Source organism: Dasypus novemcinctus, chromosome 4, assembly GCF_030445035.2.
Source record: "Dasypus novemcinctus isolate mDasNov1 chromosome 4, mDasNov1.1.hap2, whole genome shotgun sequence".
Classification (NCBI taxonomy): Eukaryota; Metazoa; Chordata; class Mammalia; order Cingulata; family Dasypodidae; genus Dasypus; species Dasypus novemcinctus.
This window is the reverse complement of record NC_080676.1, coordinates 28,838,752-28,856,369: the sequence shown is the minus strand read 5'-3', so window position 1 is coordinate 28,856,369 and position 17,618 is coordinate 28,838,752. Positions and strand designations below refer to the sequence as shown.

Sequence of the window (17,618 nt, the reverse complement as noted above, 5' to 3'; positions counted from 1 at the left end):
TTTTATTATTCCAAAATTTTAAAAATTATATATTTTTAAAACTATCATTTCATTTTCTTATTAATTGTATTTGGGTATTTTGTTGGCTTCATTTTTGAAGTTTTGGATCATAGAAGGGTTACAACTGTGACGGGAGGATCATTGGTGTGGGGTGTCAGAGATGGGGGATGCATGGGAGGAGGTTCACCTGGGGCACACCTATAAGGCATGTGTGTTCAAATGTTCATGGGGCATTGTCATGCTGGTGGAGATTAATACAATAACTGAAAGAATAATGAATTCCTATCCTGGTGAGTGCTACCACATTCTCTTAACGGAACAGAAAAAATCCCCCAACTACAGAGGCAGTGACTAGTGAAGGAGAATGGTCCATTGATGGGCCCTTAATATTGATGACTCTATTTATGAATCTTTACTTTTAAAATTGAAACTTAGTCTAGTATTATAGACTGCCTAAGAATTACCTCCTGAGAGCCTCCTTGTTGCTCAAATGTGGCCTCTCTCTACACTGAACTAAGCATATAAATCCAATATCTTCCCCCCAGCATGGGACATGACTCCTTGGGATAAGACTCCCTGGCAGCAAGGGATTACTACCAAGCACCAACTAGCAATGCAACTGGAAAAAGACCTTGACCAAAAGGGGGAAAAGTTAAAGACAAATGAGTTTATATGGCCAAGAGACTGCAAAATAAGTCAGAACATCATTCCAGAGGTTACGCTTATGTACGTCTCAGCAGAATCTCATTTATTGCCAAAGTAAATATTGCCTCAAACAACAGGACTCCTCAGGGCTCTGGAGACATCCAGACACTATAGGCAGGGCAGACAGCTCAGGAGTTTGGTACCCTGCCAGTAGGCCCTAGTTTGGAATTTATGCTCCCCAGTGTGAAAGAGTTTGACTCAGTTGCCATTTCCCTACAGAAGGCTCTTCTGTCCCTTTTATTTGACCTATAGTTAGTGCTAGAGTTGATAGGTGCATGTCCAAGAGACTTAAATCTTTGGGCTGTCCATGTGTCAGCTGGGCACTGAATCTCAACAGAGTGGCAACACCTACACTCCCACACTCCAGTTCATTGGACTCACCCAGAAAACTAATGAGATGTTGATAGACAACAACCATCCCAAGGAACAGAGAGACTCTGCAACTGCAAGCAAGAGAGTCCCATCCATCTGCCCCATGGGATCTAAGCCCCCTCTCAATTAGAGGTGGAATGGGCATCACCATCTCAGAATCCTCAGGACTGGGTAATCAAGGAAGGACTAGAAGAGACTTACTGGTATTCTACAATAGACTTACTGTGATTCTAGCAATGGAAAAACTTATATTGTTTAGGTGGAGGCAGTGGCCACTAGAAGTTCTGAGGGAAGGAGAGGGAACAACAGGTGTAATATGGGGGCATTTTTGGGACTTGGGAATTGTCCTGAACAACACTGTAATGACAGATACAGGCTGCTATATATCTTGCCTATATCTCCATTATATATCTTGTGCGGGAGAGAATGTAAACTATAATTCACACTTAATGGCAACACTCCAAAATGTGTTCATCAATTATAACAAATGTACTTACACTAATGAAGAATATTGTTAATGTAGGAAAATGTGGCAGGGGTAGGGAGTGGGGCATATGGGAATCCCCTATATTTTTTATGTACATTTATGTAATCCAAGTATATTTACAAAAAATAGTTTATTAAAAATATTTAATCTAAACTTGTGCCCTTTATTTCCTTACAAATGCATTTTCCCTTCTCCTCACCTTTACACTAAAGTTGCAGGGACTCCTTTGAGTTTACAATTACAAAAAGGTCGTTTTTTGGTTTGTTTCCCCCTTGATTTCTAAGCAGCATGTAACATCTCTAATTTTGGGGACAATGCACTATAAAGAACCTTGACAGGTATATTTAGATGTATCACAAATTCTAAAAAAAACTTCTTATTTTTTGAGTGACATGAACAAAGGCTGCCTGTATGAAAAAGCTTTAAGACAAAAGTGAGCCCACAGTCTGGCTTTTGCACCTGTCTGAACCATTCAGAAAGAAATCTGTCTGGACCCTGAAGTGAATTTAACTCGTGTTTACCCAAAACAGCTGCCTGGATATAAAATTTAATGATTTCTCTTGTTACACGCTTTAGTTTTCCTTCTTTAATGCCAAAAAATAAAAAGCCTCTTTTTGATAGGAAGTTGTTTTAATATTTTTTTAAAATAAAGATTTCTTTATTTCTCTCCCCTTCCCCCATGTTGTCTGCTCTCGGCTCTGTGTCCATTCGCTGTATGTCCTCCTGTGTTCACTTGCATTATCCAGCGGCACTGGGAAACTGCCTCTCGTTTTTGTTGCATCATCTTGCTGCGTCAGCTCTCCGTGTGTGGGGCACCACTCCTGGGAGGGCTGCACTTTTTTCACGCAGGGTGGCTCTTTTGCAGGGCGCACTCTTTGTGCATGGGGCACCCCTAAGTGGGGGCACCCCTGCATGGCACGGCATTCCTTGAGTGCGGCAGCACTGTGCATCGGCCAGTTCACCACACAGGTCAGTAGGCCCAGGTATCGAAACCTGGACCCTCCATATGGTAGACGGACACTCTATCAGTTGAGCCACATCCGCTTCCCTTAATATTTTCTAATTAATTTAATCCAGAGTTTGTTGTCTCAGGTGAGAAGTTTATCATACACACACACACATAACCTATTCATATTGGTCTCTTGAAATCTGCTTCATCTAGGAAAACTAGTGGGAAATATCATGGGGCTTTACAAAGTTCATACTTTATAAAGGAGTAATTTCATGTACCCATTAACTAATCCAAGGTAATATAATTGGAAATGTGGATAAAGACATATCCACAGGATGCAATACTTTGCAAACACTAAAGCCATGCTTCAAAAAATACGTAATGATTGGTAAAATGGTCATGGGATAAATGTTGAGGGAAAACAGACTAATCCTAAAGTTTGGTGCCAATTTTGTAAAAAAAATTTCACGTATGGAAAATGGAAATGAAACACACCAAAAAAGATATAGTAGCTAGCATCTTAGGTTGCATGTCTTTCTTTACTAAACTTTCTTTAGTTTTTATATTTTCTATTTAAATTAGGAAAATTTACTGTTTATATCCTAGATATTTGTACTTATGATTATGGTGGCTATAATACCTCTTTGCAGATTGTGAACAGAAACACAACCAAGCTAAATGCAATTTGGCTCCAACTGTACTTTTTATACTCTATATATTTTATTTACCTGTAGAGTATATCACAAGATGGGAAAATTGTTACTCCTTCCTTCCATAAAGATGTTTATATCTTAACTCTTAGTTTGAATCTGGATCTCTTGGGAATGAATTCAACATAATTTTTTTTTTAAAAAGGGGGGATGGGAATGTTTCCTTTCAGGAAGTTTCTCTTTTTTAAGACTCTCAAAACTATGTCAGTGTCACAAATTTTTTTGGCATAATAAAAATAGATATTTGTTCTTCTAAGTAAAAAGCATTACTTTATTCTTTGTTACATAAGTTTCTTAGATACTTGATATGGCAGTCCCCTTCATCAAGGGAATTCTTCCCTTCCACTATACATAGTAGTGGCAAAAGCTGAGTCAACAGATTGTTGTTCATATCTTTACTAATTTACTAATTTTCAAGCTACATTTACTAAGTAATCAGAAAAAGAGGTGTATGTGGCAGACTACAACTAAGAAACAAACTATGTCATCTGGGTGAAGTCCCTACCACATACTGAGTCTGAAAACAGATAGGTAAGCAGCCTTGAACATTGTTCACAAAAGTTTATCTAATGAGGTGATTTTATTTCCTTCTATTAGAATGCTCTCATTCAAGAATATACCAGTCAATGCCTGTCTTGTATGTAGAATACAATCTCTCAACTCAGTCAATAAATAAATCAAAGCAGTGTCTTTTAATAAATCCAACTACCTCCAAAATGCAAATAAATTATGGACATTATACACATATAAGTCTTAGCATCTTCAGAGATCAGGGAGATGGAAGAAGTAATATCCTGTGACTATATGCAGGGAAACTTTGACCTAAGGCTGTTTGGGTGTTTTAAGCAAGTTAACAGTGTTACGATTGAAAATAAAGCTGACAGATTTCCCAACCTGCTTCTGAGACTTTAATCTCTAATATCCTGATAAGTGATATCTATTTTTTGTATAGACTTGCCTGATCATAATTTCATTTTGCAGCTCAGAAGATTCCAGGCTTATGTTTCTGTGACAACATAGAAATTTCTGGATCATACTAGATATATCTAAATTTTACAACTAAATAATAAATGTTCCTTAGGGTATAAGACAGATGTCAAAACCATTTCAGCCTCAATTGTCCTGTCTATATAATACCTACTTAAATATATACATATTTCTGTTAAATATAAATGTGAGGGGAAAAGTCCTTCTTGAGAGAAAATTGCATGCCAGCAAGTGCCAACTATAAGGCAAATTTTACTGAAATAATTTCAACTGAGAATAAGATACCAATTTTTAAAAATCCCCAATATGTAATAAAACACTTTAAAATATCACTTTTAATTTTCTGATGAAACATTTAACATGTGTTGTTATAGGAAGGTAAGTAATGAACAAAATATACTGAATTTAAAATATTTTCTTTATTTTTTTACTCTATTCTTTTAGTATTAGCAATTTGACCAAGACTTTTTAAAGTCTCTAATAATTATAATTTTATATCTAAGAAGTATTTATTTTGTCTTTCATTTTAGAAAAATTAGTAAATTAGTTAAATGTGCTTATGAAGACTTTTAAATTCTAAAAGGATAATTCAGAAAATGGTTAGTGTCTTAATTAGGAATAGTCAGCATGCAACAATGGCATTTCTTGAGTGCAAATCCCAATTACGTTCAGCAATCAAGAGTCAATTTAACTATAAGAGAGTAAAAGACACCAGATCATCACTCAAACAGTATTTATTGAATTTTTTCTATATAGCAGACATTAAGTTAGCTGTTAGGAACTCATTCATCAGACACAATGTTGGCAAGAGGGACAATACATATAAGACAGTGGGCATAGACATATTGTACCACTTCCATTGTGTTAAGTTCAGTAGATGATTTTAATGGAAAGGATTTGGTCACCTTCATGAATTATGTTCAGATTATATTGAGATACTCATTTTGTTTGGAGTTGTGGTAAAAGGGGTGGGCCAAATTACAGATTACCTGAAATAAAAATAAACTGACATTCTCTTCCCCTCTTACACCTCCCAAAAGTACAGACATGAATCCATTTTATGAAGTTAATTACAACCATTTTTATCATATAGCTACCTGCATCTGAAGAAGGCTACAGATAGGTGACAGACCAACTGACATGTAACTAGTGATCTTTTCCATTCTAAGGACAGGGAAAAAGTGTTCTTTGATGTATGTCTACTATTTGTGGTCTGTTACTATTTCTGAACCTGACTCTTGGGTTCCTTGCCTTTGCTCAGAAAGATTCACCCAATAGTTTAAAATACATTTCTGCTAGACGTTTTAAAGAAGGTGCTAATTACACACTCATGGTTTAGTCAAGTACACAATAAACTTAAAAATGGTCTACTACAATCTTCTTAACTGTTACCAACTGTATTGATGTCACATTTAAATAAGAACCAGGTCAATAGCTCAACTCATCTATGAACTATTTAGTCCCCACTCCCAGAGGCTTTTAAAGGAGCAAATCATAATACAAAATTTTAAACATTTTATACTTGAAAAATGACATGACCATAAAAGTCCCTCAAGCTTCTAAACAAGTTAACTAAAATGGCATAATTTGTCCGAGTCACATACTAAATTTTAACTTTTAGAACAAAATTTTAAACATTTTTTTCTGTATATTTCATTTTCTACTGTTCATTATCTTTCCAATTATTACTTTTCTTATTTGGTTTTTAAAAAGTACTAACACATTTAAGTCAATATATTTTATTTTGAAAATAAATGAAACAAAATCTGTCCACTAAGCTGTCAATATTTTATTTTAAAACGATTCCAAGTTATATAAAAGAAGATTCAAGGGATCGAAATAAAACAGAAAACCAAGCCAAAATTCAAACTGGCAAAGCACTTTGGCAAAAAAATGATCACAAAGCTTCCCTTCTTAGGGATCTACTAGACTATATTATGCTTATAAACTCACCAAAGGAAGAATATTTCAAAACTCTAGAAAACTAGATCATAATGTAATAACTAATTTCTGGATGCCTTCTTCCTAGAGCTGGTTTCCAATCACATTAGTCTAGTTGGAATAGTTGCACAGGGTAACGGCACTTGTTTACCTGAGGTGTAAATGCCAGCTCTCTGCTTCCTTGCCCTATTTGTACTTTTTACAAAAAGAGATTCCCTTTCCGAGGAAGGTTAGCTTTGTAACAAAGAAAGCAAAGAAAACAGTGATCATGGAAACTTCTAAGCACTTCGAGGTGAGAGAAAAGACAACTCTTCAACTTGGTTGTGCTCTCAGGAACACATCCCACATTCATATTACGAAAAATACTTTTCTTTTTTTAAAATTCCCTTTTCAAAGACTTGCCATCCTGTACGATATCCCCCGCCCACCTTTTGGAATTAAAACGGGTGTGAAAAAGGTCCTGTGAGCATAAATCTCACCTCAAGTCCCACCGAGGTCGCGGTTAAAGTCACCTGCCAAGCCCCGCAGCTGTGAGGAACTCCTCACCTCAGGCTCCCAAATCCTCCTCCCCTCGCCCTCTGCCATCCCCAAGTCCTTCTCTCCTCCCTCCCGCCCACCCCTAACTTTCCTCACTCCACCTTAGGCCTCCAAATCCTCCTCGCACCCCCATGCGCCCCTCCTTTGTCCACCAGACGCCCCCAAATCCTCCTGCCTTCCCCCTCCTTTCCCACTCCACGCCCCAACGCTTTCTCTTCCACCTCACTCCCCGCAATCCTCCTCTCCTCCTCAAAGCGGCTCCAAGCCCACCTCTCCTCTCCCTCAAACCGCCTCCTCTGGTCACCCCGAATTCTCCCCAGCCTTTAAAATGCGCGTAATGTCCTCACGACATCGGCTCCCGACTCCTGACACTCACGAAAAGAAGGGGTCATCCTCAAAGCTGCTGCTCAGCATCCCGAACATTCTGGCTTCGTCCCAGGAGGCGGCGTACGCGGGCGGACTGGTCAACGATGTCACTCGCCGCGGCCGCGATCCGGAGCTTGCCTCCGCGTCGGCGTCAACGTTTCTCTTCCTATCGCGAAGGCAGCGCCCGCCGGGAAAGGGCGGCAAGTCACGCAAAGCTGCTTTCCCATTGGGTACGCGTCACGTGACGTCACAACACCGGGCGGGGGGAAATGCGCCGCTGCCATGGCAGCGGAGATCAACAAAACGCAAGCGACAAGTTTGGCCTCGCGCCAGTGCAGTACCGTTTCTCGAAGCCTCTTGAGGCGCCGTGCAGCTTGTTCTCTGGGCCGCACGAACCAAAACATATGACTAGCCTCTCTGTGACCTTGGGAAAATCGCCCTTGGACCCCAACCCCAAGTCTCTTTTCGGCAAAATGGAGATGGGCCACGATTTGAGCTAGATTATATCCAAAGTTTTTTCCATAGCCACTTTCTCAGCTCCACAGGAAGGAGTCCTATATCCGAAACACTTTGGTAGTTGCTCAAAAGCAGTGCACAAATAATAGAGCATAGTTAACAAATACTGCATTCTGTGCTGGAAGGAAATGGGATGAGGCCTATCAGATTTCAGCAAACTTGGCTTTTTGTGAGTCTAAAACTCAAGATAGTGTTTCCTAAAGTAGGAAACTTTTAGTGATAGACATTAAAAAATAAGTGAGAATCTTACCTTTTACACATCTCTGATTACGTACAGAAGAATAAAAGGGGCAAGACACAGGCACAGGGCCTGTGGCATGCAGCCACATCCAACTAGAATGACATCGTTATGTATTGCTGTTTTCATTGTATTTATATGGTAGCCTATTTATGGCAAGTGAAACTGGTTTTAAATTTAAAGCAGTTGCTAAACATGAATAGCCTTTAAATTTAAGTGGAAGAGTGAGCTACTTAAAGAAATAGTACAGGTGGGGTTTGGACGTTAGGATGGGGTTTGGACGTGCGGGTGGGGCATCATGATATTGGCACACAAATAACTGAGCTTTGTTAAACACTGTCCTGGGGCCTTCCTGGGGCTTGGGAATGGGTAGAGGGATAAAAGAGAGAAGGAGGATAGGAGATAAAGGAAAGAGAAGAATGAAACAGCATAGGGAGGGAGAAAATGCCCCTTGCATGTCCCTCCTTTATTCATTGGACTCCCAGCCTGCTCTAGGGGGCTGTCCTGTGGAGATGGAGGAGCATCCATTACTCATCTGGATCTGGGCCTCCTGGGATCAGGCCAGAGGATGGCACTCTGCCAGTGTGAAACAGTGTGCAGGACCTGATTTGGAGGTGACAGGAGTACTCAGGGGTTATTTTGGGAAGCCTGAAGTTTAATTTAATCCTTTGAACCTTTTACCCCCCCACCTTTAGCCAAGTTCTCTGGCAGCCAACTTTCCCTGAGACCAGAGCATGAGGTACGGCAAACTTTACAACCCAATTTAAGGTAGATAGCACAACCCTACAAAGAATAGGATATTTTTCTCTCAAGTCTCAGAAGGCAGCTCAGAGGGAGCATACATATACCAGGGAATTCCTGAATTGTTTCCAGACCAAAAAGACAAAAAGTTCTGAAATAATTTTCTCTTTAAAATAGTAGAAGAACAAAGCATGAAGAAGCTACACTTAAAAAAAAATTAAATGGAGTAATTTATTGGTGATAAATGACAGTATTAAAATAGTTCTGGAGAAAAGCCAAATAAAGCAACTTGTGAGAAATTTTTCTTAGAATCACATTGCTTTAGTTAGGGAACAGTTTAGGCAAGAAGTTACCTGGAGGTTGAGAAAGCACTTTGTGCCTAATGGCAAGTGCTGGCAAAAAAAAAAAAAAAGAAAAAAGTTATTGGAAGAAAGAGAAGAGTTGGAGGTAGAGAGACCTCATCAGTTTCAGATCTGAAGGTTAAGCGGTGGGAGGTGAAACCTAGAGTGGAAGGGAGTGTCTACCCCAGCAGGAGAGCAATGAAGATGCAGAGGGGCACTGATGGGAGAGGGTCCTGGACTTGGTTGTAAAGAGAAACATAGTAGTTAATATGTATTGAGTATATGCTAGGCACTGTTCTAGGTACTTCACATTAACTAATTTAATCTTTTCTTTTAACTTATTATTTTGAAATAATTTCAAACTTACAGGAAAGTTGCAAAAATAATACAAACACCATACTGACAACTCCAAAGTATCGTCCACCAAGTATCCATATGCACCAACTTTTAACACTTTGCCACATTTGCTCTATCATTCCATCTATATCTATCTATCTATCTATCATCATTATCATCATTGATCATCTATGTCTATCAATCATTTAATCTTCACAACAGTTTTATGGAGTGAAGTTGGTTTTTATCCTCATTTATAGATGATTTAACCAAGACATAGAGAGGCTTATCAATTTGCCAAAGTCCACACAGTTAGTAACTGAACTGGCCTGGGTGCCTATTGTTTTCCCTGGGGGTGGGGGGCTGGTTGTATGGTATATGGGTGCTTGACCACATTTAAGATGTACACGGATGAAAAAGCAGGTGATCATTTTCCAAAATCATGGAATGGGTCAAAACTAAAAAGTGTAAAATCCAGTGGAAAGCACCAACTAGCAATGCGTTTGGAAAAAGACCTTGACCAAAAGGGCGAAATATTAAACACAAACGAGTTTTTATGGCTAAGAGATTTCAAAGTGAGTCGGGAGGTCACCCCAGAGGTTATGCTTATGCACGGCACAGCAGGATCTCACTAGCTGCCATAGTAAACAGTGTCTCAAGCAAGGAATTTCTGAGGGCTCTAGAGATATCTAGACACTATATACAGGACAGACAATCTCAAGAATTTGGCGCCCTGTCAGTGGGCCTTATATCGGAATACATGCTCGTCAGTGTAACAGAGTTAGACTCATTTATAATTTCCCTACACATGACTCTTCTGTCCCTTTTATCTGAACCTATAATTAGCACTATACTCATTAAATAGTTGTGTTGCAGAGACTTAAATCATTGGGCTGTTCATGTGCCAGATGAGCCCTAAATCTCAGCAGAGTGGCAATGAACACCTACTCTCCATTTCATTGGACTTGCCGAGGATAACTAACAAAAAGATGATGATGAACGCCCATCCCCAAAAACAGAGTGTATCTACAACCGCAAGCAAGATGGTTCCATCCATCTGCCCCATGAAATCTAAGCCCCCTCTCAATCTGAAACAGAGTGGGCATCACCATCCCCAAATCATCAAGATTTAGGAATGAACAAATATAAGGTGGAATGCAACTATGGACTAAAGTAGACTCATTATTATTATAGCAAGGCAGTGACCACAGAGGGTCTGAGGAGAGGGAGAGGGAAGAATAGATGTAACATGGGACATTCTGGGGATGTTGGAATTGTTCTTCATGACATTGCAATGATGGAGACAGACCATTATACATTTTGCCAAAACCTATAAAATTGTACGGTGCAAAGTGTAAACTATAAACTATAGACCATGGTTATTAGCAATGCTTCAATATGTGTTCATCAATTGTAACAAATATACCACACAAATGAAAGATGTCATTAATGTGGGAAGTATGGGAGGGAGAGGGTGTAGGAGTATATGGGGATATCCCAAAATTTCGATGTATGTACGTTTATGTAATCTAAAGCTTCTTTCAAAAAAACTCCAGTGGGAATTTATTCAAAACAATTTAATTCTACAAATATTTACTGAGTGCCTACAATGTGTCAGGCACTGACCTAGACATTGAGGTAGTAGTGAACAAAACACAAAAATCCTTGCCCTCCTGGAGTTCATGCTGTTGTGAGGGCAGACTGAAATAAACAACATGGATAGTAGTATGTTTAAAGGTGATCAATCCTAGGGGAAAAAATCGAGCAGGGCAGGGGGAATGGGGGTGTGCAATTTAAAGTAAGAAGTTCAGTGTAGGCCTCACTGAGAAGGTGAATTTGAGTAAAGACTTAAAGGAAGGAAGTGGGCATGGGGGAGAGGAGCTTTCCAGGCCAATGCAAAGGTCCTGAGGTAGCATGTTCCTGGTGTATAAAATGTATAGTTCTATTCATAAACCCTGAAACTCACCAGCAGAGGAATGAGATGAACCAGATAAAGTGAAAACTACGTAAAAGAATAATAGCTACTGTTTATATTTCCCATGTTTCAGGCACTCCACTAAGTGCTTCGTATACATTTTCTCATTTAATCCTTGTAACAACCCTCTGTTTATCCCTATAGTACATATGAGAAAACAGAGACCCAAAGAGATTTGGTGACTGTCCACTCAGATCAAACTCTTGCTTGTCCTACTCTAAAGTCTAGAATCTTTTCAACATCCCACTTTCCCTCCCCATAAAAAGTTAAATTTGCCATTTACTGGGCACCGTTATGTATTAGGCACTTTCATGTATATGATTTATAACTACACTACAGTATATTTTTCATTTGGAAGGACACCAAGTAGAGGGCATCCAGGGAAAAGTATGAGACCTAAGTCAACCCTACAACCCACTCTATTAAAAACATTTCAAAATGTCAGGGAGTCTCCCTTTCTTTCATGCATTAATTCATCCAATTATTTATTAAGGGCCAGTTATATCAAGACTCCCTGTCCTCTTAGAGCTTGCATTCTAGTGGACAGCTCTTTGACAAGCTAATTCTGCATTTATCATTGTTACAGCACTTCAGAATTTTCACAATGCTTTTTTTTAAAATGATTTTTTCTTTATTTTTAAAGGAGCTTTAGATTAAATACATGTTACATAAAAAATATAGATGATTCCCATATACCCCACCTCTCCTCCTCCCATACTTTCCCCTGTTAACAACATCTTTCATTAGTGTGGTATATTTGTTACAATTGATGAACACATATTAAGCATTGCTACTAACCATGGTCTATAGAGTTTGTATTATGTTTTACACTTCACACTGCAAAATTTTATAGGATTGACAAAATGTATAATGGCTGGTATCTGTCATTGTAACATCATGCAAAACAATCCCAATGTCCCCAAAATGCCCCACATTGCACCTATTTTTCCCTCTCCCTCCCCTCAGAGTCTCTGGTAACCACTGTCTTTATATCAATATTACAAGTTCTTCCATTAGTAGAATAATAATAAGTCTATTTTAATCCATAGTTGCATTCCTGTTAGGTTTTTTGTTCCTCTACCTTGAGGATTTGGGGATGGTGATGCCCACTCTGCCTCCAATTGAGAGGAGTCTTAGCTCCCAAGCAGCAGATGGATGGAACTGTCTTGAATGCAGATGAAGATACTTTCTGCTTATTGGGCTGGGCATTGTCCATCATCATCCTTTTGTTAGTTGTCCTGGGTGAGTCTGATAAACTGGAGAGTAGGTGTTGGCTGCAACTCTGTTGAGATTTAGGGCTCACCCGGCATACGAACAGCCGGAAGATTCCAAGTTTCTTGGGCATATATTTAATGGGTATAGTGCTAATTATAGGTTCAAATAAATGGAATAGAAGAACCATGTGTTGGAAAACCACAAATGAGTCCAACTCTGATACACTGGGGGAAATGGGCTATCATATATTCCAAGGTAAGGCTCACTGACGTGGTGCTGATTTCCTGGGGCTGTCTGCCCTGCCTATAGTGTCTAGAGCCCCCAGGAGCACCCCTATTTAAGGCCCTGTCTAGAGCCCCCAGGAGGACCAATATTTGAATTTCTGTTTACTGTGGCAGACAGTGAGATACCTCTGAGATGAGCATAAGCATAACCTCTGCAATGACTTCCTGACTCATTTGAAATCTCTTAGCCATAAAAACTCATTTGCATTTAATAGCTCCCCATTTTGGTCTAAGGTCTTTCTCCAAATGCATCATTAGTTGGCGCTTGGTAGTAATCCTTCGGTACCAGGAGGCTCACCCCTGGGAGTCAGGGCCCACATCGAGGGTGAAGGTGGTGAATTTATATGTTGAGTTTGGCTTAGAAAGAGGTCACATTTGAGCAACAAGGATGCCTTCAGGTGGTAACTCTTAAGCAATATTTATTACCAGGCCAGATTTGGATTTCAGAGGAACAAGGTTCTTAAGTACAGTATTAATATTAAGGGCCTGGTGCGTTCATCTGCTCTCCTTTCCTAGGTACTACCCATGTACTCCAGAGATTTTCACCACTCTATGAGAAAACATAGCAGGACTCCCTAGGATGGGATTTTTGTGGGGGCAGGTGGTGAGGGGAGCTGTGTTCTTTTTTTCTTTTCTTTTTTAAAAAGATTTATTTATTTACACCCCCCTTGCAGCTTGTTCCATTCTTTGCTGTCTCTTCTCTGTGTCCATTCGCTGTGTGTTTTTTCTGTGTCTGCTTATCTCCCTTTGCTGCGTCATCTTGCCACGCCAGCTCTCCACAGCATGTGGGCTGTCAGGTCTCCGTGGCCCGTGGGCCAGCCTGCCTTCACAAGGAGGCCCCGGGCAGGACACGAACCCAGGGCCTCCCATATGGTAGATGGGAGCCCAACTAGTTGAGCCACAGCCACTTCCATCTGGGATGGGATTTTAATATTTTCTTGTTTGTCGTGTGGGTCTCCAACCACTGCGATAACACACTGTGCCAAGATGAACACATTCATATTCCATGGATGCGTGCTACAAGTGCATCCTTTCCCACAAACCCCCCACCACAAATGTCCTGTACCAGTGACCCTCCCCTTGCCATATCTGCCAAGAAAAAGCATTCTCACCATCGTAGTTTCAACCACAGACCTACAAATCCCTGGAATTCACCTATCCCTTTCTTGTCCTCCCCAGTTCCATAAATAGGCCATCCCACTTCCCCCTCGCAGCTCACCCTCACATTCTAGCACCATCCACCCCTCTCACATCTCTGCATCACCATCACCCCCCACACTCCCAATGGCAAACCAACCCCCTTCCACCTTATCATAGGTTTTGCCATAGTGAACATTGATTCATCATGAGGACATTATCTCAAACACCCAGGAGGAAATAGGCTTTTTTTTTTAAAGAGTTATTTTTTATTTATTTCTCCCCCCCACCTCCTGTTGTCAGCTCTCTGTGTCCATTTGCTATGTGTTCTTCTGTGTCTGCTTGTATTCTCATAGGCCACTCCAGGAACCGATCCTGGGAACTTCTGGAGTGGGAGAGAGGGGATTACTCTCTTGCACCATCACAACTCCCTGTTCTGCTATGCCTTATTTTCTCTCCTCTGTGTCTCTTGTTGTGTCATCTTGCTGCACCAGCTCTCTGCATCGGCCGGGACTCCTGTGCGGGTGGCTTTCCTACTCTGGGTGGCATTTCCACGCAGGATGGCATTCCATGTGGGCCACCTTGCCCTCACCAGGAGGCCCTGGGCATCAATCCCTGGACCTTCTATATGGTAGACAGAAGCCCAATTGGTTGAGCCACATCTGTTTCCCAGAAATAGGCTTTTAAGTCCCTGACTTTCTGGGACTTATAACTCTACAGTCATAGGTGTTAGGCCATTACCAATACCTGTCCAACAGCTAATTTCAGTGTGGTTGGGGTTCAATGTCCTTTGTCCTAGACTTGCTCCAGGAGCAAGATGCCACAGAAAACTCACGGGGGCATCATTGGGCATGTAAAATTTTCAAAGGAGACAGAGAAACTAGACATCTGTTGGACACTGTGTAAACTACTTCCTCAAGGTAATTCACAGTTTTAATAAATTGCATTACATTCCTTTAGATGATGTCATATCTTCGAGAAGAATCTGAAAGATGCTATGACAAAAAGTAAGTACCTCGAGAGAATGTGGAACAGGAAATGAGGGTGGCAGCATTCAGTCTGTTTCCAAGGTTTGAGAAGTTGTGCAGTGACCAGCATACATCCATGAGTAAGCGTGATTATTTAAGAATAAATATGTTAATTTGTGTGCATTATTTTTAACAGGCTACTGAGTATTTAAGGCAAAAATACTTAGGTTGTTTGACCCTTCCTATTAATAAAGAAGTATTTCTTTAGGCCTAGAAGCACAGTGAAGAAATTACTGAGGCATTAATGATGAACTGAGAAAGCCTGTCCTAACCCCACATTCTTTTTCTTCAAATTTAAAGTTGTGTCCTCATGCATCCATTTTACATAGAAGGTATGATTCATTGTCTCTTTAGTGTATATTAATATCTTACTTCTGTGGTCTTACCAGGCCTCTGACAGGTCTGAGATACCCTGCTAAGTGACTTGTCTAATAAGAGCATGGGTCCCGCAGTCTTCCAGCGCCTGTCTGGGCTGCCCTGCAGTCCATATGGTCCCTTTGTTCAAACTAGGAAAAAGGGCCTCTCTCTCGAGATACTTCCATTAATGGGGAAAACTGTCTCAGTAAATATGCAAACTTACAAGGTGCATAATACACACGGGGCCCCTCAGGCGTGCAGACCTGCCCAGGGGCCCACGCTCCCAACCCCAAGTCATTTCTCCTAGACAGGAGTTGATGAGGACCAAGGTGCCCCCCCAAGCTCGTGTGTGAGGCATGCAATTTTATTTTCCTGCAATGGAACTTAATTTCTATCCACTGGGAGTCTCCTGTCCTCTCCTCCCTGCTCCCCCACCCAGTCCCAAGGAGGCCTCACCTGAGTGTGGTCAGTTGCCCACCGGGTTGCCTGCCTCCAGGCATCCTCATTCCCCGCCCTGGGTGGGCCAAGGCCGGCCGGACACCTCACCCCCTTGGCTCAGTTCAGCACGAGGAAGAATTGCCCCGCCCTAAATGCCCAACGGTAACCCCCTCCCTTTGAGCAATACTCTCTAGTGCAAGTGCAAGTTTTTCCTTCAGTGGAATAACAATTCAAAGAAAATCTGAGTTCATGGAGGGAATTTCCCAATGTTAATTGCCTTTTTGATGCCTGCTACTACAGGCAAGGACAGTAGAGAACAAAACTATGGAAAAGCAATGGGCATTTTTTTTCAGCTGTGTTTACTGTTACAGTTTGTCTTCTCTGTGGGTGAGTATACTCGTGGCTGTGAGTTTATTTCCCACAAATTGTTATTTCATATTTGATTTGGAAACATATAGAGCAATTGACATCTTCTGGGGGCCTTAGCAACAAGCGCTCTGCCTTTGAGGAAAGCTGCTTTGAGGCAGATTCTTAGGGGCAGAGGACGAGGCTCTGCCCCCTGGGAGGAGGTCCTTGTATTCAGGTGGCAGAGAAGGATTTGGGGGGAGAGTAGCAGAGGGATGTTCTTTCCCTGGGATGGAAGGCCAGAGGGGATGGGGAGGAAGTCAGGCCTCGCTGTAGGTCAGGGTTGGACCACAGATGATACTGCCATACCTAGATAGGGGCAAACGTTTCAGCGTTTCCCACGTTTCTTAGATGTCAATTTTCGAAGCTTGAATACTTAGAAGCATGTGTCATGCTCATTTTAAAATAAAGAAAGAGATGAAATCTCACTTCCGTGCAATAATATTACTTCCCATTTTAAAAGTATCTACCAAGGGTTTTACAAAGTTTGTCCCAACTAAACCTCTCTGTAACCCTATGAGAGAGGCCTCTCTCCACCTGGGCAGATGCGGACACGGAGCTGCCGGCAGGTGAGTGCTTGTCGAGGTCCTCTAGCTGGTGACTGATGGAATGGGGATGCCGCCCCAGGACCAACCATTTCCAAGACCCTTCTCTCCTTACTACACCCACAGGCAGCCCGCATGGTAATGAGAAAGGACTCGATGGTGTGGAATCACATAAACTTGGAGCTGTCAGGACCATTATGGAAACTTTGACGAAGGTTGTACATAAGTACATGAGGAGGTTTTTTTAATTTTTCTGAAAAAACAAACAACAGTAACAACAAAAACATGTTATTCAAGGAATAAAACAAAAGCTATTATTCCAAAATCAAAGATTTTGAATGACAACATATTTACAAATATGTTATACTACCTTTTTTTTAAGTGACAAAACACCAACTTTCCATAGAGCCTACAATCGAGCTATGTGAAACCCGTGGAAATTGATAGCATTTTCAAATTAATTTTTTTATTGACATGTAATTTAGATACAGTCAAGCCTACAAATCTCAGGTGTGTAGGTTCAGGAATTTTTACATATATATAGAACACATTAAAAACATCATCCAAATGAAGACGTGAAGCATTTCCAATACCCCAGAAATTTCCCTTGGGCTTTGAGTTAAGGATTTCAGATGAGATCCCTAAAGGTAGCCACTTTTCTGAAATTTCCATCTTTCGCTTCACATTACATCTGTAAAACCCATCCATATTGTTGTATGTGGCAGTAGTTTATTCTTTTTCATTGCTGTGTAGTATTCTATTGCATGAATTTGTAATTTGGCTATCTACTGTTGATAACTTTTTGGATTGCCTTTTTTTGTGCTTTTATGAATAAAGGTGCTATGGCCTTGATTAGTTTTTACAATCAATTTAATGTTCAGCTATTCTTGAATTTCTCTTTATTGCCCTTGAGATTCAGGAAACTTTTTTCTACAGACAGTAGTTTCATAAGGAAGATTTTCCTATTGAGCCAACCATTTGATGTTTGCCACTATGCTTCTTTTG

General features: G+C 40.7%; 1 protein-coding gene across 3 annotated transcripts in view; it reads right to left on the bottom strand.

Moving 5' to 3' along the window:
- The window catches only part of MLF1 (myeloid leukemia factor 1), a 37,191-nt gene extending 29,885 nt beyond the window's left edge, over positions 1-7,306 (bottom strand). For 2 of the 3 annotated variants that reach the window (XM_012523648.4, XM_071214586.1), the window contains exon 1: positions 7,068-7,250. In XM_012523648.4, the coding sequence (XP_012379102.1) occupies positions 7,068-7,114 (47 nt within the window). In that variant the 5' untranslated portion in view covers positions 7,115-7,250. Of the gene's footprint in view, positions 1-7,067 lie in introns of all 3 variants that reach the window. The other variant, XM_004454411.5, reaches the window with a different exon arrangement.
- Positions 7,307-17,618: the final 10,312 nt, after the last annotated feature.